Source organism: Colius striatus, chromosome Z, assembly GCF_028858725.1.
Source record: "Colius striatus isolate bColStr4 chromosome Z, bColStr4.1.hap1, whole genome shotgun sequence".
Classification (NCBI taxonomy): Eukaryota; Metazoa; Chordata; class Aves; order Coliiformes; family Coliidae; genus Colius; species Colius striatus.
In genome coordinates, this window is record NC_084790.1 from 4,461,364 (window position 1) to 4,483,496 (window position 22,133).

The following is a 22,133-nucleotide window of genomic DNA, read 5'->3' on the forward strand; positions in this document are numbered from 1 at the left end:
TAGCTTTAGGGATGAGAACTTAATCCCCGTGTTCAGACTCAAGAAAAGGAAAGTTCACAGCAACAGAGAGATTTATTTTAAAAAAGTTCCAAGCAGAGCAGGGTGTGAAGCACGAGCAGAGCTGCTGGGCTAGTCCATGCGAGCTTTCAGGGTCCTGGTGGTGATCTTGTCTTTTTCACTAGAGGAGGAGAGAGAGAAGACCCTTAGCAAACTCACTTTTAATACCTAGTGTGCAGGGGCAGTTTGCTAGTGCAGGCAGGATCAGATGAACTTGCAGGTGGCTGTTAGAACCGGGTGAACCCTATAGAATCACAGAAGGGACCTTTAGAGCTCATCTAGTCCAACTCCCCTGCCAAAGCAGGTCCCACCTAGATCAGGTCACACAGGAACGTGTCCAGGCGGGTTTGGAAACCTCCTGAGAAGGAGCCTCCACACCTTCCCTGGGCAGCCTGGGCCAGGGCTCCCTCACCTCAGCACTGAAAGAGTTTTTCCTTCTCTAAATGGAACTTTTTGTGTTTCAGCTTCATCCCATCACCCCTTGTCCTGTCACTGGATACAACAGAAAGGAAGTGCTGCCCCAAACTCCTGACATGCATCTAAATATTAATGAGATCCTCCCTCAAGTCTTCTCCAGACTAAACAGCCCCAGGTCCCGCAGCCTTTCCTCATCAGGAAGATGCTCCAATCCCCTGATCATCTTGCTGGCCTCTCTCCAGCAGTTCCCTGTCCCTCTGGAGCTGGGGAGCCCAGAACTGGACACAGGACTCCAAATGAGGCCTCAGCAGGGCAGAGCAGAGGGGGAGCAGAACCTCCCTCAACCTGCTGGCCACACTCTATTACCAACCAGAAGCAGGGGGTTGTTCCTCCCCAGGTGCAGGACTTTGCACTTGCCCTTGTTGAACCTCACAAGGTTCCCATCTGCCCAACTCTCAAGCTGGTTGAGATCCTGCTGAATGGCAGCACAGTCACTGGTGAATTCCCCCCAGGGGGTTCAGTTGGCAGCAGTGCCTGGGTGCTACAGCGAAACGGCACCACAAGCAGAACACCCTGCTTCAGAAATCAGCCTGAACTCAGAGTCAGGACATTAATGTTGCACCCAGACGTGGCAAAGAGCATCCTCTTGCCAGTGCTACCCATCTGTGAAGAGCCACACTCCTACACACCAACAGGAGCGCAGCCAGGGAAGCCCTGTGCAGCAGGAGTCTAACTCCATGGCATTTCCCAGCCACAGACTGCAAGGGCAGCCATGAGACATAAAACACTTCAAATGGACAAAAGTGTGTTAAAGCTACTGCTGGGAGGAAATACCCTCGAAATAATGCCCTTAACACAGAGCTCATTAAATTCCACCCCTGTCCTGTAGGGGATGAGAGCAGCACTTACATGATGTGTACTATCACACCCATCCCAGATATGGCATCTCTGTCCACAGCGTTCAACATGGCCTGCGAGATTGTCTCGAAGAGGTGATCAGGTTCCTGAGGAAGAGAGGTTGGTTTAGTTGGTGTAAAACCCAAGGGTTGAGTCACCCTGTTTTGTTCAAAACCCAAAGCATCCACCCAAGACGCTGCAAGGTTATTCCCTGAAGGCTGTTTCGAGCCACAGCCTCTCTCTTGTCCTGAGGGCCTTCGGGAAGTGCCAGAGGATGGAGCTTTGCCTCCAACCCACCTATCTTGGGTTCTCTCTCTAGCAGGAGGCTGAATCCAAGGACCAGAGCCGAGCCTGACCTACTCACCATGTCAGGCTCCCAGAGGGACTCGCACATGCCATACATCTGCTCGGAGCAGGTGCCGCTGACCACGAAGTCATTGGTGATCATCGGGCAGCCGATCAGGTCTAGGGAGCAGATGAAAGGCTCGTGTGTTATGGGGTCCAGTCCAGCAATAACTGGTTCTGTGTAGTAAGGTCCAAACCTGTGAAAAAACAACATGGCATGGAGCAGTCCAAGCATCTTGGGGCAGCTCCACATCCCATGTAAACACCCACACAGTGCGTTTGGTGAGGGAACCTTTCAAGGCTACCGAGAAGCAGCCTGCAGGGGTTTGAGCAAGAACAAACTTGTATTGCTACAGGATTATTTTAACAATGCTCAGTATTCTACAGAATACTGAGAGGAGACATGACAACTCTCTGCAACTACGTGAGAAGAAGCTGGGGTGAGGTGGGAGTCAAGTCTCTTCTCCCAAGTGATTAATGACAGGACAAAAGGAAACAGCTTCAGGTTGCCCCAGAGGAGTTTGAGATTGGAGCTGAGGCAGAACTTTTTCCCTGAGAGGGGTGTCAGCCCCTGTGCCAGGCTGCCCAGGGAGCTGGGGGAGTGCCCAGCCCTGGAGGGATCCCAAAGCCCTGGAGCTGAGGTGCTGAGGGCTGTGGGTTAGTGGTGGGCTGGGCTGGGACCAGGAGCTTAAATTCTTTTGCAAGCAAATTTCAGTTGACACCGTCACTCTATTAAGGTCTCCTTTTGCCATACTACACACAGCCTTTACAGGAGCCCTCCACAACCTCCCAGCTCTCTAGAATCAGATCAGCTCCAATAACCACAGCCTCCACTGACACACAAACAGCAACTCCATTGCCTGACAGTTACCGTCTCTCATACAGCAGATTGGAAACCATGCTCATAAAAGTCTGTGGTTTGATCTGCCTGCCTTCCTTCAGCTCGTAGAGATTCAGCTTGAACTTCAGTCTCTGGGCACTGCAAGAGATGAGAATCAGCATTAAAGCACATCCAGGTTCCTCCTTCTTTCCTCTTCACCCTGGCCTGATTTGTTGTACTGTTGTTTGGCTCTGACAGATACCAGCTCCTGACATGTGTCTGAGGCTGGTAGATATTCCAGATGCAGCCTGAAGGTAAGTCTTACTAGTGATGTGACCTTAAATCCCAGCCAGTTTTATTTTAAAGACTCCCATTGGAGTACCCAGTAAGGGAATGCTGGCACCCAGCTATGACACCCTCCCCCACGAATAAACAAAGACGTTTATGCACAGCATAAGCTGACAATATCTACTGTAAATATGGCTCTTAGGGGCTCAGGATGGGAATGCACGGGCAGGCAGGAGTCTGACTTACACCGTCTGTACGTCTGTGGCCAGTCCTGCCAATCCAATATACAGTCTCTCTCCCATAGGGAAAATCTTCTGGAAGTCTGTGGTCACCGTCTGCGCCTGAATCCCAAAGCGCCGGTCTGCAGCGATGGCTACGCAGTTCTTCCCCTTCATGGCCATTACGGCCCCGCCATTATGGGACATAATAGACTGGAAGAGAGGAGGGTAACAGGTACCACCGGGGCTGTGGGGGAGCAGTTTGGGCCACACCAGTTCCTCAGGTGGGAGGGTTCCCTGAAGGGGCCTCCGACACCTCGGGTACCCCCTTCTGCCTGGCTGCTCATGCAATCACAGAATCACTTTGGCCGGAGAAGCCCTTGAAGCTGATGGAGTCCCAGCCCTGCCCTCACCCTGCCCAGCCCAGCACTAACCCACGGCCCTCAGCACCTCAGCTCCACAGCTTTGGGATCCCTCCAGGGCTGGGCACTCCCCCAGCTCCCTGGGCAACCTGGCACAGGGGCTGACACCCCTCTCAGGGACACAGTTCTGCCTCAGCTCCAATCTCAACCTGCCCTGGGGCAACTGCAGCCCATTCCCTCTTGTCCTGTCACTTGTTACTTACCAGCAAAGACCAACCCCTGGCCACAGCCTCCTGTCTCCCCTCAGGCTCCTCTTCTCCAGCCTCAACACCCCCATTCCCTCAGCCCCTCCCCAGCCCCTTGTGCTCCAGCCCCTTCCCCAGCTCTGTGCCCGGCTCTGGCCACACTGCAGCCCCTCAGTGTCCCTCTGGCAGTGAGTGAGGGGCCCAGCACTGACACAGCCCTGGAGCTGCGGCCTCCCCAGGGCCCAGCACAGGGGGACAATCCCTGCCCTGGTTCTGCTGGTCACACCAGTGCTGATACAAGCCAGCGTCCCTGTGTCCCTGCGGGGCACCAGCCCCGCTCTGCCTCGCGTTTTGGCCTGAACTCCCCCGTTGCTGCGGCCTCCACAGACGGTCGCTCACGGCCGCCGCCTCCCCCCACCCCCAACGGCCCCGCTTTGAGGGGAGGCCCACGCGGATACACGCCGGCGGGCACCGGGAAGGCCTCCAGAGCCTCCGCCACGGGCGAGCCTCCTCCCGCCGGGCGCAGCCGCCCCCGGGACCCCCCGGCCCTGCCCCGTCCCGCGCTCACCATGGCGCCGGCTGCACAGATCCGCACCAGGCCCCGCACCAGGCCCCGCACCGCGCCGCGCCCGCCTCCCGCCGCTTCCCATTGGCCGCCGCCCGCACGGCCGCCGCTCGCTATTGGCTGCTCGGCCGCCGTGTGGGCGGGGCCGGCCGGCCGAGGCGGCCGCGGGGGGGTGAAAAGTGAAGAGTCATAGTGAGCGGTGCATGCCGGGACGGCGGCGGGGCGCGCGGGAGGGGCGGGGCCTCGGCGGGAGGGGCGGGGCCTCGGTGGGAGGGGGCGGGGTCTCGGCGGGAGGGGCGGGGCCGGCACAGGCACGGCGGGAAGCGCGCGCGGGGACGCGGCACGGCTGCGGAGTGTGTGCGGGGGCATGGCACGGCTGCGGGTGTGTGCGGGCCATGGCACGGCTGCGGATGTGTGCGGGGACATGGCACGGCTGCGGGTGTGTGCGGGGACGCGGCACGGCTGCGGGTGTGTGCGGGCCATGGCACGGCTGCGGATGTGTGCGGGGGCATGACACGGCTGCGGGTGTGTGCGGGGACATGGCACGGCTGCGGGTGTGTGCGGGCCATGGCACGGCTGCGGATGTGTGCGGGGGCATGACACGGCTGCGGGTGTGTGCGGGGGCATGGCACGGCTGCGGGTGTGTGCGGGCCATGGCACGGCTGCGGATGTGTGCGGGGGCATGGCACGGCTGCGGGTGTGTGCGGGGACATGGCACGGCTGCGGGTGTGTGCGGGGGCATGGCACGGCTGCGGAGTGTGTGCGGGGACATGGCACGGCTGCGGGTGTGTGCGGGGACGCGGCACGGCTGCGGGTGTGTGCGGGGGCATGGCACGGCTGCGGGTGTGTGCGGGGGCATGGCACGGCTGCGGGTGTGTGCGGGGGCATGGCACGGCTGCGGGTGTGTGCGGGGGCATGGCATGGCTGCGGGTGTGTGCGGGGGCATGGCACGGCTGGGGGTGACCATGGGGTTACATGGCACAGCTGGCAGTGCACGGGGAGACATGGCATGGCCGGGGCTGATCATAGGGATATGGCACGGCTGGGGTTGCACAGGGGGATACAGCAAAGCTGGGACTGCACGGGGGGACATAGCACGACCGGGGGTGACCATGAGGATGTGGCATGGCTGGATGTGTGTGCGGGGGGACACGGCGCAGTTGGGGGTGTCCATGGGGACATGGCACAGCGGGGGTTGTGTGTGGGTGTCCAGCACAGCTGGATGTGTCCATGGGGACATGGCACAGCTGGAGGTGTGGGAGGGGGTCCAGCACAGCTGGATGTGTCCATGAGGACATGGCACAGCTGGATGTGCACAGGGAGGCCTGGCACAGTTGAATGTGTCCATGGGGACATAGCACAGCTGAGGGTGGTGCAGGGCATGGCACAGCTGGATGTGCTTGCAAAGGCACAGTACTGTTGGATATATCAGCTTGGACATGGTGTAGCTGGAGGGACAAGCTGGTTACAGCATAGCTGGATGTGTCTGTGAGGACATGGCTCAACTGGAGGTACCTGCAAGGTACAGAACATCTGGATGTGCCCGTGAGGACACGGCACAGCTGGAGGAGGGTGCAGGGCACGGCACAGCTGGATATGCCTCTGGGACATGGCACAGCTGGAGGAACCTGCAGGGACGCTGCAAAGGTGGCAGGCAGGCACAGCCATGCTATTGCTCAGTGGTGCTGGTGCTCTCTCAGGCTACAGCACCTGCACCTGCCCAACGTGGCACCCATGTGCCCATTCCCTGCGTGCCCATGGTGAGGCTGGGATCCTGCAGGGTGGCCAGGCTGGGACCTGCCTGGTGGCACCTCCCACCTGCTCAGCCCTGTGCAGCCCTGGCATCTTCTATTGGATGCTAGGAAAAGCTGGCCAAAGCTACTCCAGGAAACCCAGCATGTACCACTCCACCATTCAGAGCCCTGTGGTGTGTCAGGCCTTGTGCAACCATCTGCTACTTCTGCACCTCTGGGACCCAGGGCCAAGAACCAAAACTCACTCTGTGGGGCAAGGGAGGGGGGAAAAACAATCTCTTTAGAAAGTGCTGCTTCAATAAGGTCTGTAAAGTCACTTTGGAAAGCCATAAACCACAGCACACCCCAGGGAGGGGAAGGGGCCTGGCAAGTGGCAGTGGGGATAGTTTTTATTCAGAGGCCTACTGAAAGGGGGATCTTAGCTCTGCAGTGTTGGATTTCCTTCCCTAACCCTGCTTGCCAGCTCTCCCCTCTCCTGGAGGAGACAGGATTAAATGTTTAATTTAGAGGAGTGATGTTGTGCCAAAGGGAAAGAGCTCTGTGTGTTTGGAAAGTCTCTCAAATACACCACAGATCAGCCTGCCTGATTTCAATGCAACCCTCCAGCTTGGGCAGAGGCTGCTCACCTGCCCCAGGACCCAGCCCAAGGGTGCAACCCCTCCAGTGCCACTTGTATTTGTAAAGTGTTTTCCATTGTAGAAGGCTTCTCGCAGGGGTGAAGTCAGAGGCCAAGCTCTGTCTGCTGGGAACACCAAGAAGGAGCAGCAGAGCCAGGTGGGAGCATCACCCCAGGCCCATTTTGGCAGCCTTGGCCATCTTGGGTGGCAGTGGGGAGGTGATTCCCTATGAGCACCTCTTTGCTTTTCCCTTTCCTGATGGGCTCGTGCTCTGGGATCGGGAAGGCAGCAGCAGTCCCCCTTCCTGGCATGGAGAGCCCCAGCAATTCCCCAGCACCATTTGGCACCACTGTGGGAGCATTTTGTGGCTCTGGGCTTTTGAAACAACAGGGATCTTCCTGTCAAGGCTTTATGTCCTGTATTAAGTCATTATCTTCATTATTTCTGGTATGAGAAGAATAATGGGGGGAAGCAGGGAACATAAATAGATTTTATAAGACTTTGTAAGAGAGAAAAACTTCAGCAATGCAGATTTTGGATCCCTTTCAGCTTATTTTTAAGACAAAAGTCAGACTCTGGGTGGAAACAGGCTCTCAAGTCTGTGCTCCATTTTTAACATCCCCACACAGCCTTTTGCTTACGGGAGAAGCCGCAGTGCAGACAGAACCCCAGGCTGTGCAGAAACGCTTTTGTTCACACCAGGGGCTGGTTTCACCCTTGCCCAGTGCCTTGGACAGAACTGTGAGCCCACAGGGAGCACTGGGGCCACATCCTGCCTCTTCACACCTTCTCTCCATGCAGCACAGAGCCCGGTCCTGCGGGCAAAGACCACCCCACCAGAGCGTGGACAGCTCACTTTTCCTACCTATTTTTTCTTCCATTTTCCCCATTTCTTCCCCTGCACAGCCAAAAAGCCACCACTACCCGCCCCACGAGATCCGGGACCGACCCCTTCCGTCTGCCCTGCCCTCGCCGTGTCCATCCTCGGCCGCTCCCTCGGACCGGTCCTGATAAAAAAAAGGGGGGGGGGGGGTAAGAACACAGGAAAAAACCAATACTCGCGTCCCTGGGTGGGCTCGAACCACCAACCTTTCGGTTAACAGCCGAACGCGCTAACCGATTGCGCCACAGAGACCGTACCGGGTGCCATCGACGTGGCGAACACAGTCGGCGGCGGCATCCCGGGGCGCAACCGGCGGGCTGCGGACAGCGGGACACCAGGCACCGGGCCCCGCAGGCGAGGCGGAGAGTTCATCACGCAGCGGCAACCTCTGCCTCGGCGCCGAGTACAGCGCGTGTACGGAAGCGCCCTCGGCCGCGCTGAGAACCACGCGAGAAGCGGCGCGGGGCGGCGGGGACGGCTGGCGCTTGCGGAGCGGGGATGCGGGACCGAGCGCCCGCCGACACGCGTGGGCAGCCCGGCTGCCCGCACCTCCCGAAATCCCCCGTGAGCTCCCCGCAAGGTGCCCCTTCCCTCCGAGCGGGGCCAGCCCAGCGGCGAAAAGTGACCCCGGGAGCCTGCCCGCCCCGGTTCCCTTCCCTTTCCCTCCTCTTTTATTTCTCTCCCGCTTTTCCTTTTTTCTCCTGCCCTTTTTCTTTTCTTCCCTCCTTTCTTCTTTTCCTTTCCTCCTATTCTTTTTTTCCCCTCCTTTTCTTCCATTTCCCCCTTTCTTTCTCAAATTTCCCTCTAATTTTTCCCATCCTTTTTTTCCCCCTTGTTTTTTCTTTTTAAATTTCCCCTTTTGCTTTCCCCTCCTGCCGCGGTTCCCACGGGTCTCGTCGAGCACCAGACCCCACGCCCCAGGGGTCGGGGAAGACCCCACGGGGCCCGGGATGCCCCGCGTCGCATCTCAGGTGGAAGTCTCCCCTATTTAGGGCCAAAAACGGCCCCAGGGCTGGTGGCGGGGGTTGCCGAGGCACCACCCGAGCAGTGCCGCGGTGATGGGCGAACACGGGGACCCGTTAGCAGGTAGCGGAGCGGGGCTGCCTCTCCAGCTCGCGTTTTGAGTCCAGTCCAGCGGCTTTTAGGCGGGCTCTGCTTTCCTCTCCGAGCACGAAGGGGGGCGGTGTCGCGGCGGGTGTGGGGCAGCAGTACCGAAGCGGCGATGTTCCCCCCCCGTCGGGGCGGCGCCGATGGGGAAGGGAGGGGGGGGAGGCGGCCGTGTCGGGGGGGGGGGGAGGGGGGGCTCCCCCAATCTCGGCCCCTCACTCACTGCCCTCCTCCGCAACACCCCAAAGGAATGAGGTCACGTGAGGCGGGGCGGGGCCTGGCGGCGGCCGGAGGAGGGAAAAATAATTAAAAAAAAAAAAGGAGGAAAAAAAATTATTTATTTAAAAAAAAAAAAAAAAAGGAGGAGGAAAGAGAGGGGAGGAAAAAAAAAAAAAAAAAAAAGAAGGGAAGGGGGGGGGAAAAAAAAACCCAACCAAAAAATCCACGAGAGAGAGGAAAAAAAAAAAAGGGGCCCCGTCCGCTGCGCCGCCGCCGCGCCGAGCCCCGCCGAGCCGCGCCGACCGGCGGCAGCGAGCGGAGGGGCGGCCGCCGGGCCGCCGCCAGCAGGTAGGGACGCGGCCCCGGGCCCCCCCGCTCCCGCCGTCGGGTGTCCCCCCCGCGCCCTTTTCTCTCCGCGTTCAAGATGGCCGATGGCCGCCGCCTCCCCCCGCTTTGTGCCGCGGCCGCGCTGGTGCCCGAGGAGGGGGGAACCGGGAGACGCTCCCTCCCCGTCTACCCGCCACGGCGGGTACCGGCGAGGGGCTGCGGAGCCCTGACAGCCGCGCTTCCCGCAGATTCCCCCCCGCCCCCGTCCGTACCGCACTGCCCCGCGCCGCACCGGTGCGGCGCGGGGCAGTGCGGTACGGACGGGGGCGGGGGGGGGGGGGGGGGATTGCGGCGGGAGCCCCCCCCGGGGCGGGCTGTCAGCCGCTGTCCCCGTACAAAGGGGCTGCGGGGCACCGGGAGCGCCCCGCGTCCACCGGGGCTGCCCCACCCCCGGCCCCCAAAGCGTGTCTCGTCCATCGCCCCGCAAAAATAACGAAGCGGGAGCTGCGCGGGCCGGGCTGCAGCGGGGACACCGGGACGCAGCGCGGGGTCACGCGTGTCCGTGTCCCACGCGTGTCCGTGCGTCCGTGTGTCAGTGCCCCCGCGTGTCCGTGCCCCCGTGTGTCCGTGCCCCCGCGTGTCCGTGCCCCCGCGTGTCCGTACCCCACGTGTCTGTGCCCCCCCGCGTGTCCGTGCCCCCCGCGTGTCCGTGCATCCCTGTGTCCGTGTGTCCGTGCCCCCGCGTGCCCGTGCCCCCCGCGTGTCCGTGCGTCCCTGTGTCCGTGTGTCCGTGCCCCCGCGTGCCCGTGCCCCCCGCGTGTCCGTGCGTCCCTGTGTCCGTGTGTCCGTGTGTCCGTGCCCCCGCGTGTCCGTGCCCCCCCCCGCGTGTCCGCGCCCCCCGCACGCCGGACCCCCGCGCACACGTCCCGCCGCGGGCACGGGGACATGTGTGTCCTTGTTCGCGCACGGGTGTGCGGACACGCGTGTCCGTGCCCTCCTCGCCGTGCTTCCTCCCCGCTCCCCTCTGTTTCCATCCTCGGCAGAGGCCGGTACCGCGTCCCGCATCCCGAAGGCGGTGCGGGAGGTCCCGTCGGGGCGGCGAGTGCCGTCGAGGGGCGCGGGGTCACGCTCTGGAGCCTTTTTGTCGTGTTCCCGGCGCGTGGGGGCCCTTGGCTGGTGTGGGAGCGAGCGGGCAGTGCTGGGGGAAGCCGTCTCGGTTTATTTCCCGGGCTCTGGAGTTCGCCGCCGCCGCCGCCGCCGGAGGGTCCCACGGGGAGGGGGCAGCCGGGCGGGTACAAGTTACCGGTGACTTTGAAACGTCCTTCCCCACCCGTGCCTGGTGTAGGGGGAATTTTGGGGAAGGAGGCCGGGGGTCATCGTACTGGGCCACCGCCCAGAGACACAAAAGACCTCGAAAGTGGGGGCCGGAGGTGCACGGGATCCGGCAGCGGGCGGCTGGACCTCGGGCGCCGGTGGAGAGACGGGGCGGCCCCGAGGGCTCCGGCGAGGCCGGTGCCCGGGGCGGGGACGGGGGCTCCAGGGCTTTGTTCACCCCCCGTAGCAGGAAATTGTAGTTGTTATCACCGGTTTTATTAGAACTGGTTTGCGCCGGTGGCTCAGGCTTCCCCCTCCCGTGGAGACCTGTGCTGCCATTGGTGGCTGCGAGCACCAAAAGCAGCAAAACCCACCCAAACAGCAGCCGTGGGCCCGGTGGCAATAGTGCCCGTCAGAGCTGCCTGGTTCCCTTGCAAGGGTTGAGGTGGCATCCTGAGGCTGAGCTGTGTCCCCCCCCTCCCCACCGCCTTGCTGAGGGGAGACTGTCAGTGGGCCCCCATCACCTGAGGGCTGCAGGCACCTGCCTGGGGTCAGCAACATGCAGGGACCTGGGGATGCCTGCCTGGGGGATGCCCAGGGGTGAGAACTGAGCCTGTGGGGAGTGTGGGGGGCTTCCCAAACACCCTGCTGCCCCTGCATCCCTCTCTGCAAGGCAGACCTTGGCCTTCCAGCGCAGGAGTGCTCTCGAGATCCCCGTCCCTGTGGTGTCCCCATCCCCACAGCAGCCCCATCTCTGTGGTCTCCTCGTTTCTGTGGCATCCCCGTCTCCAATCTCTGTGGTGTCCCCATTCCTGTAGCATCTCTATCCTTGTCCCCATCGTGTCCTCAACCCTGCAGAATCTCCCTGCTCACCCCTGTGGTGCCCAAGCCCTTCACCATCTCCATCCTCATCCCCAATGTGTCCCTAAACCTGCAGCATCTTCATCTTCATCCCTGTGGTGTCCCCATCCCTGTAGCATCTCTGTCTCTGTAGCATTACCAGTGCTGTAGCATCTCAATCCCTGTCCCCATGCTGTCCCCAACCCACCAGCACCTTCATCCCCATCCCTGTGGTGTCCCCAATCCTGCAGCAGGATCTCCATCCATGTGGCATCCCCAGTGCTGCAGCATCTCCATCCCTGTCCCCATCCCTGCAGCATCTCCACCTGTGTGGCATCCCCAACCCTACAGCAGCATTTCCATCCCCATCCCCATCCTGTACCCAGCCCTATACAGCTCCATCCTCGTGGTGTCCTCAACCCTGCAGCATCTCCCATCACTGTGTGTGTGTGTGGTCTGTGTATACACACGTGTGTGTGTGTGTTTGTGTGTGTACACCCCTGTGGGTGGTTGGGTGTGCTGTGGGTGCTGCTGTTGGCACACCCAGAACTCTGCCATCACGCCCACACTCATTTACACAAGCCCAGGAGTTCCCTCTCCCTCCTCTACCCTTGGCTTTGGATGGTTGTAATAATATTCTGGCTCCTTTCCAAGTGTCGTGGTTGCCATGGAAACAACAAAACTGCAGCGATTTTGGGCCCGGGATCCCATTGTAAATGTGGAAGTGCCGGAGTGGGCGGGCAGCGAATTCCCCCCTGGGCACACCCAGACCTGCAGGTGCCACAGGGCCAGTGGCCAGCACCAGCCTCGGGGGTTTCCATAGAAACAGGCTGAAAATGCCTGTTCTCCATCCATCAAAACAAAACCACACTTAGGGGGTGTGTTTGTGCATGTGTGTGTGTGTATGTGTGTGCAGCCCAGGGACATGCAGGCAAGGTTCTGGTTAACATGGGGGTGGGGGATTGTCCCCTGTTTCCATGATGGGGACCCACTTGGGGGACCCTCAAGGAGATGCACACGAGACAGAGGGAACTGGGGCTGCATGGGGACGAGCATGGATGCTGCACCCAGTGCTCTGGGGGCCAAGTGTGGCACATCAGGGAGCACCAGGCACTTCCACCCTGCCCTGGGTTTGTTCGGTAAGGGGTGAAGTGGGTCCTACAGACCCCATCCTTGCCCAAAGCAGCCGTTAAGGGGGACCCCGGGTGTTTTCCTGCAGGGAGGATCCGCTGTGGTGCTGTTCCAAAATGCACAGGACCACCAGGATAAAGATCACCGAGCTCAACCCCCACCTGATGTGCGCCTTGTGCGGCGGCTACTTCATAGACGCCACCACCATCGTGGAGTGTCTGCACTCCTGTGAGTGTCCTGGGCCCCCACACACCCAGGGGTGCCCCCAGCCCCAGCAAGGGTGGCTGTGCCACACTGAGACCCTTCACGGGGTCTGAACCCACCCTGCGGTGGGTTTTGCCGCTGTGTGGAGCTGCAGGGTTGGGGATGGGGCAGGGGCCCCAGCCCCGAGGCAGTGCAGGGGCACAGGGTGTTTGACTGGGCTGGCACAGGGGCTCTGCCCCGTCCTCTGTCCATCTGCTCACTCTGAGTCTCTCCCCACAGTCTGCAAAACCTGCATCGTTCGGTACCTGGAGACAAACAAGTACTGCCCCATGTGTGATGTCCAAGTGCACAAAACCAGACCCCTCCTAAGCATCAGGTGAGCTTTGGGGGCTCCCTGCATGCTGTGCCCCCACGTGGCACCAAGCCCTGGCCCTGTGTGGCTGCAGCCTGTGCCCACCCTGGGATGCACCACTGAGCACCCCGGGATGGGGAGTGGGGCTCTGTGCGAGCCCAGGGTCATTGATGCTCTTGCAGCATGAAACCTTTCTGCTCCTGAACCTGCACCCCACAGCAGTGGGGATTTGAGGTGAAAAGGGAATGAGGATGGGGGAAGTGCCACCATGGAGGGAACAGGACCCAGGGACATGTCCTCTGTGGCAGCAGGAGGAGGCTGTGTCCATTACTGTGTGTCTCAGGCCATACACCTCCATCCTTTCATCCATCCATCCCTTTATCTCTTTATCTATCCATCCCTTTATCCATCCATCTGTCCCTTTATCCATCCATCTCTTTATGCATCCCTACATCCATTCATCTACCCACTCCTCTCTCCCTCCATCCATCCCTTTATCCATCCATCTCTTTATCCATCCCTACATCCATTCATCTATCCACCCCTCTCTCCCTCCATCCATCCTTCCATCCCTCCACTCATCCATCCATCCATCCCTCCATCCCTCTATCCATCCATCCCTTCATCCATCCCTCCATCCATGCTTCCGTCCACCATCCATCCCTCCATCCATCCCTCTATCCATCTATCCATCCATCCTTCCATCCCTCTATCCATCGCTTCACCCATCCATTCATCCATTCCTCCATTCCTTCATCCATCCATCCCTTTATTCATCCATTCCTCCATCCCTCCATCCGTCCATCCCTTTATCCATCCCTCCATCCATCCCCACAGACCCAGTGGTCACAGTTTAACCCAGACTTGCTCCGTCCTCCCTGGTGACAGTGCTGTGTCCCTTGGGGGATGCCAGGTTGGACTCATAGGTGTCAGGGTGCCCGTGGGTTTGTGCCAGCTCTGCCCCAGCCCAGTGCCTGCCTGGGGAAAGCCAGACACGTCCCGTCACTTGTGGAATTGGCTCTGCAGGTGGTTGGCATAGAAACCGTGAAAGGCTGCAATACATCACTGGCTGGGGGGGGTTTATTCTCCTTTTTTTAGCCTCTGCCATGGGAATCTGTTTCTGTAGTAACACTTTTTTATGCCTTTTTTTTTTTCCCTTCTTTTTTTTTTGTTGCCTTTTCTGGTTCACTATGAAATATTTACATTCTGTCTGCCACGGCTCCCTCACCAAAACATCCCTCTCTGCATGTGGAGATGGAGACAGAGCCTCCCAGGGGAAGGAAATAACGGGCAGAGGTGCTGCTGAAGGTGACAGCACTGACCCAGGTGTGAAGCTGTAGAAAACCTTCAGCACCTGTGAGGGGTTTATTTCCCCCTTTTCCCCAAACCAGATCCAGGCCATGAGGGTGCTGCCCACTCATGTCCCCGCTTCACACCATGGCACCCCATCCCCCTGCTGCAGCACAGCCCTGAGTGGGGCTGGCTCACACCAGAGTAATTAAGCTGCCAATCAAGCTGCTGGGGCCACTCTTCTTTTTTTCTTTCATTAGCTTGCTGTAAATTACCAAGCAAAGTCTCTGGGTATGTGTCATAAATCAAATCACAGTGGGGCCTCGTGAGCTGGAGTGACATCACTGAGGAACTGGGGATGAAAGGCCTGGGGAGGCTGAAAACACAGGCTGTGGGCATTTGCTTTGCTTTAAAATAAAGGCCTCATTGTGAAACTGGAAATAGCTGCAGATATAATTTACTTTTCAACAGCCCCACTGCTCTCCCTTTGGTTTTTTGACCTTTTTTTTATTCACCTGAGCTACTTGTTTTAAATTGTGCCAGGCCTGCAGGGTCCTGAGCCCGAGCCTCTCCTCCCCAGCCAGATCCAGTTCCCAGCTCCATGCTGAGTGTGAGACTTGAGCTTCCTCAGTTTCCTGAGCCCTTTAGAAGATCCTGCCTTCAGACCTTCACATTTTAGGGAGCCCTCTTGTTTTCTTTCTGGTTTTTTTTCCAGAGTTAACCCTTTGTGGTGAGTGTGAGGGCAGGTGGGTTCGTTTGCCTGTGAGGTGGAGTTGTGGCATCGTCTCAGGATGGGGATTTGTGCTGAGAGCTGCTGGGAAGGGAGGTGGGGAGGATCTGGGCTGGTGCAGGGCTGGGTCAGCAGCTCAGGGAAGCAAGTAGCTTACAAATCCAGCAGATTTCTCTCTGTTTTCCTATTTCTTTGTTGTTTTTTTCCCCTAGGTCAGACAAAACGCTACAGGACATAGTGTACAAACTGATCCCGGGGCTTTTCAAAGGTACAGCCATGGATAATGATAATTGTGTGGGTTTGGGGTTGTTTGGAGCTCACTCCTACCCACCAGTGAAACTGGTGCCCCCAGATTCATGCACATTCCTGTTCTGTGTGACAGGGACAGCAGGAAAATCCCACAATGGTGGGGGTGGGAAGGGCCCTGCAGAGCTCATCCAGCCCAACCCCCTGCTGAAGCAGGTTCCCCTCGCTCAGGGGGCACAGGAACGTGTCCAGGTGGGTTTGGAAACCTGAGAAGGAGCCTCCACACCCTCCCTGGGCAGCCTGGGCCAGGGCTCCCTCACCTCAGCACCAAAGGAGTTTCTCCTTGTGTTAAGTGGAACTAACACATGAACATGGGATGGGGCCCTCCGGATAGTGCCCATCCCATGCTCTGGCAGCCCGTGCTGGAGCTGGCAGTGGGCAGCAGGCAGATCAGCAATCCGGGGCTTCCTCTTTCTCCCCTCTTTGCACCCATCTCCCCATTGGTGTGGGGTTTATTCCCCCTCGTGGAACTCCCTCCTCCTCCTTTCCTCCCGCAGATGAGATGAAGAGGCGGCGCGACTTCTACGCAGCCTACCCCATGGCAGAGGGTGAGTGTCAACCCTGGGGACCCCCCTCCCCCCCCCGGCTGTACCCCCCTTCCCCTGTGGCTCAGCCTCCCCCTCCCTCTGCTCCCACAGTGCCCAACGGGTCCAACGAGGATCGTGGGGAAGTCTCCGAGCGGGACAAGGGGAACCTGACGGATGATGAGATCGTCAGCCTGTCCATAGAGTTCTATGAAGGGTCGAGGTAGTGCTTTCTGGCTGCTCCTAAGCCTCTGCCTGGGTTTGGGGTTGTGAATAAACTCCCACCCGTTCTTCCCACTCCAGAGATGGAGAAGTGAGGGGCTGACTCAGCCTATCCCAGGCTGCTTGAACAGGCAGAAGAGCCCCAAACCCCCATGTGCTCTGGTCCCCTTTCCTGCAGCCTCTGTGGGTGCTTGCTGTGGCTGCCTCATGGGCAGGCAGAGGGAGGGTCTTGCTCAGCCCAGTGGCTGCCACATCCCTGGTGCTCGTGATGGCCTCTGAGGATGTCACTGGAGCAGCGGTGCAGAGGGAGGCAGGGAAGGCAGCAGCCCGGGCACTGGTTGCAGTGGGATGGATTGGAAATGCAGTAACTCGGGCATCTACATGGTCAGAGTGGCCAAGGCTGAAGGTCACTGGATGTTCCCCTTGCAGCCCCTCTGGGGACAGCCCTTTTTGTGAGTTACTTTTTCTCTCTTGTCTTTTTTACCCCTTCATTAACTTTGTCCTGTGTTTGCTTTCCCCACTCCCTCAGAGAAGAAAAGAAAGGGAACGTCGAGAACAGGGACCTGGAGAAGGAGAAGGTGAGTGTGGTGGGACCACGGCACGGAGAGCTCCGTGCCCAGCTGCCTCCTGGGTGGCACGGGGGACAGGAAGAGCCCCCCAGACCGTGTGCTGAGGGCGGTGGGAGCTGCCCACTCTCAGCTAAGGCCTCTCCCCTTGGCCCCCTCCCGCTGCGTCCCCAGAGGAACGGGCTGCGGTTCCTGCGCTGTCCCGCTGCCATGACCGTCATGCACCTGGCCAAGTTCCTCCGCAACAAGATGGACGTGCCCAGCAAGTACAAGGTGAGTGAGTGAGTGAGTGAGTGAGTGAGTGAGTGAGTGAGTGTGTGCTCAGGGGTGCTTGTGGGGAGGCTGATGGCCTGTTGTGGCCATCCCCTGCTTTGCTCTGCTTGCAAAGAGCACGGCTCTGCTTCGTGGCTTTGCCTCGGTGGGAGAGTTCTGGGCCACCTCTGGGCCATCCATCCTTTGTGGCACGTTGCCTGTAAGCTGGGAGTTTGCTCCAGGAGTCCCGGGACACCCCCTGCAGCCCCTGGCTCTGGGAGAGACACATGAGGATAATGAAGCCCTGATGAGCAGTTCCAGTGGGGCTGGTGGTGCCTCTTGCCCCTGTGCTGTGGGACTGATGCTGTCCCCTGCACCAGGTGGAAGTCCTCTATGAAGACGAGCCCCTGAAGGAGTATTACACCCTGATGGACATCGCCTACATCTATCCCTGGAGGAGGGTAAGCAGAGCTGACCCCTTCCCTGCCATGGGCATCGACACCAGGGCTTGTCTCAGAGAAGAAGGTGGAAAAGCAGTCCTTTAGGGGAAGGCTCAAGGAATTAAACAGCTTAAAAACCTGAAAATTTGGGGAACTTACCTAAACATTGAACAGTTTAACAATGGGAGAAACTCCACCGAGGAGCTGAAATATTGGGGAGCTTAAAAATTGGAGCATTTCAAGCAATTAAAATGCCCAGATGCCCCCTCCTTACGTTCACAGAATCATAATGGTTGAAAGAGACCTTTAAGGGCATCGAGTCCTACCACTGCCCTCACACTGCCAGGCCCATCACCATGAGCCAGCAATGTGCCCTCATGGTCAAGAAGGCCAGTGGCATCCTGGGGTGTATTGGAAGGGATGTGGGCAATAGGCCAAGAGATGTTCTCCTCCCTATCTACTCTGCCCTTGTGAAGCTGCATCTGGAATATTGTGTCCAGTCCTGAGCCCCTCATTTCCAGAAGGACAGGGAGCTGCTGGAGAGAGTTCAGCACAGGGCCACAGAGATGATGGAGTGGAGCATCTCGCTTCTGATGAAAGGCTGAGAGAGCTGGGGCTCTTTAGCTTGGAGGAGACTGGGAGGTGACCTTGTTAATGTTTACAAATATGTGAAGGGCAGGTGTCAGGAGGCTGGAGCCAGGCTGTGATGGCCAATGATCGGACAAGGGGCAATGGGTATAAACTGGAACACAAGAGGTCCAAAGAAACACAAGGAAAAACTTCTTCCCTATTGAGTTGAGGGAGCACTGGAAGGGGCTGCCCAGATGGCTTGTGGAGTCTCCTGCTCTGGAGACATTCCAGTCCTGCCTGGATGAGTTCTTGTGTGACCTACTCTAGGTGGTCCTGCTCTGGCAGGGGGTGTTGCACTGGATGAGCTTTGCAGGTCCCTTCCAGCCCTTAAGATTCTGTGATTCTGTGATCACTAAACTAACCCATGTCCCTCAGCACCTTACAGAGGTGTTTGCTCCAGGGGTGATTTTTTTTCAGGTGGCATGAGGAGGCTGCACGTGCCTTTCTCCCTCTTTCTCCAGGAAGGGGAGGGTTTCTCCATGGGGGAGAGGGTTGGTGGCCAGCTCCTGGTAGCATGGGGTGGCACAGGGTGCTGGGATGCCACGCATCTCCTCCTCTCCCGCTTGCAGAACGGGCCCCTGCCTCTGAAATACCGCGTCCAACCCGCCTGCAAGCGGCTCAAGCTCACCCACCCGCCCACCTCCGAGTGCACCAACACCAGCGGCGCATCCGAGTGCGAGTCGCTCAGCGACAAAGCCCACAGCCCCGCCACGCTGCCCGCCACCTCCTCCTCCCTGCCCAGCCCCGCCACCCCGTCCCACGGCTCGCCCAGCTCCACCGCCGGCAGCGGCCCCGCGGCTGGGACCGCCGGCCCCGTGCTCAACGGCGCCTCGAACTGCCACCCGCTGCCGCCCGCCGCCGGACGCTGCCGCAAAGCGACTGTCAATGGCAGCGTGGCCTCTGCCTTGACCTAAGCAGCGACCACACAGGGACTCCTGGATGGCTTTTATATGTCTATATATATTATATATACATATATAAATATATATGTGTACATAGGAAGAAAAAGAATGACTATACATACTTATTTTCTATTGATTGACCAGATTAATTTAAAGTGCAAATAAGACACATAAATGTGGTTGGATATTTTTTAATGATTTGGGGTTTTTTTGGGGGGGAGGGGAAGGGTGTTTTTGGGGTTGTTTTTTTTTGTTTTTGCATTTTAACTTATGGAAGCTGCATGCCAGAGCTGGGAACCACACAGGTGCTGCTGCTGCCTTCCCTGCTCAGTTTCTCTAACACTTTCTCACTCCTCCCCATCCCTTCTCTCTCTCGCGCCCAGCTGCACAGGTAAGGGCCAAGCACAGGTAAGGTCCAAGCACAGAAGCCAAAATCTGCTCCTTCTCCCCATGCCCTGCATTTTTCTTTTGGTCTTTATTTGGGGTTTGGGGTTTTTTTTTCTGGCACTAGGTCTGATAAACGTGGTGCCTGTGACCAGCTGGGACCAATGGTGCATTTGTTGGCATCGAGTACCCCTTCCCAGCATCGCCGCCCCCCCCCCCCCCAGCTCCAATGTGCTGTGCACATTTCTGTTCCTTTTTGGTTTTGCTTTCCCTGTGTGCTCTCTGGATGGTGTTTCAGGCAAAACCTCACACAAAATCTTCCCTTTATGCACAGTAAGTAGGTTCTTTCTATTTTCCCAGCTTATTCCCACTTGCAAGTCGCTGGCGGAGGGCCGGACGCTCTGGGGGTGGGAGCACAAGCCCTGCTGAATGTTGCTCTGTCCTTCCCAAGGGAGCTGCCACCTCCCTTGGGCTGACGGGCAGCACTGGCTGCCACCTGGAAATTTTGGCTGAGGGGTATGTAAACCATTGAGGGCTGCTTTGGCAGCACTGGGTCAGCCTGCATGGGGCTCCCCTCTCCTGTCCCACTCACCGCCACGGCTTCCATGCCACTTTTGAGCTTTCTCATTCCTCCCCATCCTTCCTACCTTCTCCTGTCCCCACACTGGGGTTTAAAAAAAACAAAACAACCCCCCTCACCTCCAAGACTGCAGTGCCTTTAGCCAGGAGGCTTCAGTGAGGGGATACGCTAGCATGGGAAGGTGCTGCCGTGTTCCAGGCAGGAGCAGAGTGGCACCGGCTGCCTGCACCCTCTGGGCAAGGGACCAACTTAAACCAAACACAAAAGCACATAAGCCCCGATGAGTGCAGCCCTCTTCAGGGAAGGTTTCTCTCCCACTCTTCCTTGGGGAAGGGGTTGAATGACAAAATCAATAAGCAAGTGCCTGCAGCGCACAGCCAGCCAGGCACAGTGAGAACCAAAGCAAAGCGGCACGGGAATTGTCTAACAGCCGGACTCCAAAGGTCAGGAAACATGGGATGTTGTTAGTGTAGGTTTTAATTACTTGTGTTTAATTACAGTCTTTTTTTAAGGACTGCACCCCCATCAAGGACTCAACAGCAGCACCTTGGCTATAGCACAGCCCCAGGGATCTACAGCCTCCCCCGGGCCTCTTTTTGTTTCCCTTCCCCATCCCCAGGCTGGGGCTCAATGTATGTAAGGGTGGGGCTCCGTTTGTCTCGACTTTGACACCTTCTTCTCCTTGTAAATAGGCCAGGCTGGACTGAGGGAGGCAGCTGAGTGCCTCGGTTTGTGTGGGGCTCTTGCAGGGGAGAGGGGAGGGGGGTTGTTTTGTTTTCTGTTCTTTCCTATATGGTACAAACCAAATTGCTCTGTATGTCTGCATCCTGTACGACGTTTTAATGTCTTGTAATATACTCTGATGCTCATATATTGTTATTGTTTAAAACATTTGTACAAACTGCACAGCTTTGTAAATGTAATAAATGCTGCAGGCTGCCATTGCCACCGTCTGCCTTCCCGCAGCTCGATGGGCACCCGCTGCTCTGGCAATGCCAAATCACTCCTCAAAGGCCCATTACCCAGTGGATTCTTTTATTTCCACAGCCAGAGCCGAGCCTTTGCTATCCCTGGCAAGGCCCCCGTGGGGCAGAAGGCAAAATCCCTGTCCCCATGGCGCAGTCGGGCTGGTTTCCTGGAGCTGGTGTCAAAATCAGCTTAATCGGGGTGTGAGTTGAGCATCGCCTCCTCCCTCCGCTCCCTCCTTCATCATCCCTGTGGTCCTGCACTCCCATGGGCTCCAGGACCCCCGTCCCTGCGGTTCTGAGCTCTCGTGGGCTCTGTGACCGCCGCCGCCGTGGGTGTCAGGGCTGGGTGGTGATCTGGGCGCTCTGCACAGCCTCTTCCTTGTGGGTGCCATCGCAGTACGGGGGGCTGCGGGTGCGTTTGCACCCACACAGCCAGGCTGTCCTGTCCTCCTCGGCGGTGAAGCGCAGTGGGGATATCCCCGGGGCTGACTTCTTGTGGGCGCCGTCGCAGAAGGGCTGTAGAGAAAACGGGGAGCAGATGATGGCAGGGGAGGCTGTGGAGGTGTTTCAGCTCTCCCGCTGCACTTCCAACCCGCCCCAGCTGCATCTCAGCCCCATCCCCCGCGAACTGAGGTGCTGTGGGAGCACTCGGGAGGGCAACAGCGTCCTTCCCCCCTCCCAAACCCTGCTCCGGACCGAGGACGGGACCCCAGGGGCCGGTCCTGCCCCGGGCCCGTCCGCATCCCCGCGCATCCCGGCTGGGCGGGGGTCGGAGCCCCCCGGTCCGCGGCCCGACCTGTTTCTTGCTGTGGCCGCAGGCACACCAGGCGTATTTCTTTCCCGCCTTCAGCTCCACCGGGAACGGCTCCTTGGCGGCGATGGCCGGCTGCGGTGGGGCCGAGCACCGGCGCATCTGGTGTGCGGAGGAGACCGAAGGGAAGCGCAGAAGCCCGGTGGGGTGCCGGCACCGGTGGACAGCCCCCGCCTCGCCGCCCCCCGCGGCTCTCATCAGTGTCACAAGCGCTGGGGGCCTCCGCAGCGACATGTCCCCACGCTGCGGTCACCTTGGCGAGCGCAGCTCCTCCCCCGGCGCCGCCGGAAGGGACGGGCCTGGGCGGGCTCGGCGGGAGCTCTGCCCTTCCGTGCGCCAACGTTCCCTCTCGTACGGGTTCCTTCGGCGGCCCCTTCCCCCGCACCCTTCCAGCGGCTTCGCTCCGGGGTACCCGCTCCCCGCCGGGTGACCTCCCTCCCCCCGGGATGTGGGGGGTCGCCTCCGCCCCCCCGTGGAGCCGTGTGGGGGGGTTGTGTGTGTCCTCTCTGCTCACCAAATGCGGGCTCTGATACTTCCCTGGACGTTCATCTTTTCAGCGTCAAACC

General features: G+C 59.0%; 3 protein-coding genes and 1 non-coding gene across 4 annotated transcripts; 1 reads left to right on the top strand and 3 right to left on the bottom strand.

The window, feature by feature from the left end:
• Positions 1–53: 53 nt before the first annotated feature.
• On the bottom strand, positions 54–4,296 carry PSMB3 (proteasome 20S subunit beta 3). The gene is made up of 6 exons (XM_062018240.1): positions 4,218–4,296; positions 3,071–3,255; positions 2,588–2,695; positions 1,736–1,913; positions 1,384–1,478; positions 54–178 (listed from the first exon to the last, which is right to left on the bottom strand). The coding sequence occupies exons 1-6, from the start codon at positions 4,218–4,220 to the stop codon at positions 130–132; spliced, it is 618 nt and encodes a 205-aa protein (XP_061874224.1). The 5' UTR covers positions 4,221–4,296; the 3' UTR covers positions 54–129.
• Positions 4,297–7,646: 3,350 nt separating this feature from the next.
• TRNAN-GUU (transfer RNA asparagine (anticodon GUU)) lies at positions 7,647–7,720 on the bottom strand. The gene has a single exon. It is a non-coding gene; the product is annotated as a tRNA-Asn (tRNA).
• A 1,369-nt stretch (positions 7,721–9,089) lies between these two features.
• PCGF2 (polycomb group ring finger 2) lies at positions 9,090–19,001 on the top strand. Its single transcript, XM_062017714.1, has 10 exons — positions 9,090–9,142; positions 12,495–12,634; positions 12,890–12,986; positions 15,195–15,250; positions 15,786–15,836; positions 15,927–16,035; positions 16,564–16,612; positions 16,775–16,873; positions 17,233–17,313; positions 18,492–19,001. The coding sequence occupies exons 2-10, from the start codon at positions 12,523–12,525 to the stop codon at positions 18,834–18,836; spliced, it is 999 nt and encodes a 332-aa protein (XP_061873698.1). The 5' UTR covers positions 9,090–9,142; positions 12,495–12,522; the 3' UTR covers positions 18,837–19,001.
• A 1,805-nt stretch (positions 19,002–20,806) lies between these two features.
• On the bottom strand, positions 20,807–21,840 carry CISD3 (CDGSH iron sulfur domain 3). The gene is made up of 2 exons (XM_062017715.1): positions 21,553–21,840; positions 20,807–21,272 (listed from the first exon to the last, which is right to left on the bottom strand). Exons 1-2 carry the CDS (start codon positions 21,799–21,801, stop codon positions 21,093–21,095), a joined length of 429 nt encoding a protein of 142 aa, XP_061873699.1. The 5' UTR covers positions 21,802–21,840; the 3' UTR covers positions 20,807–21,092.
• Between the last annotated feature and the right edge of the window lie 293 nt (positions 21,841–22,133).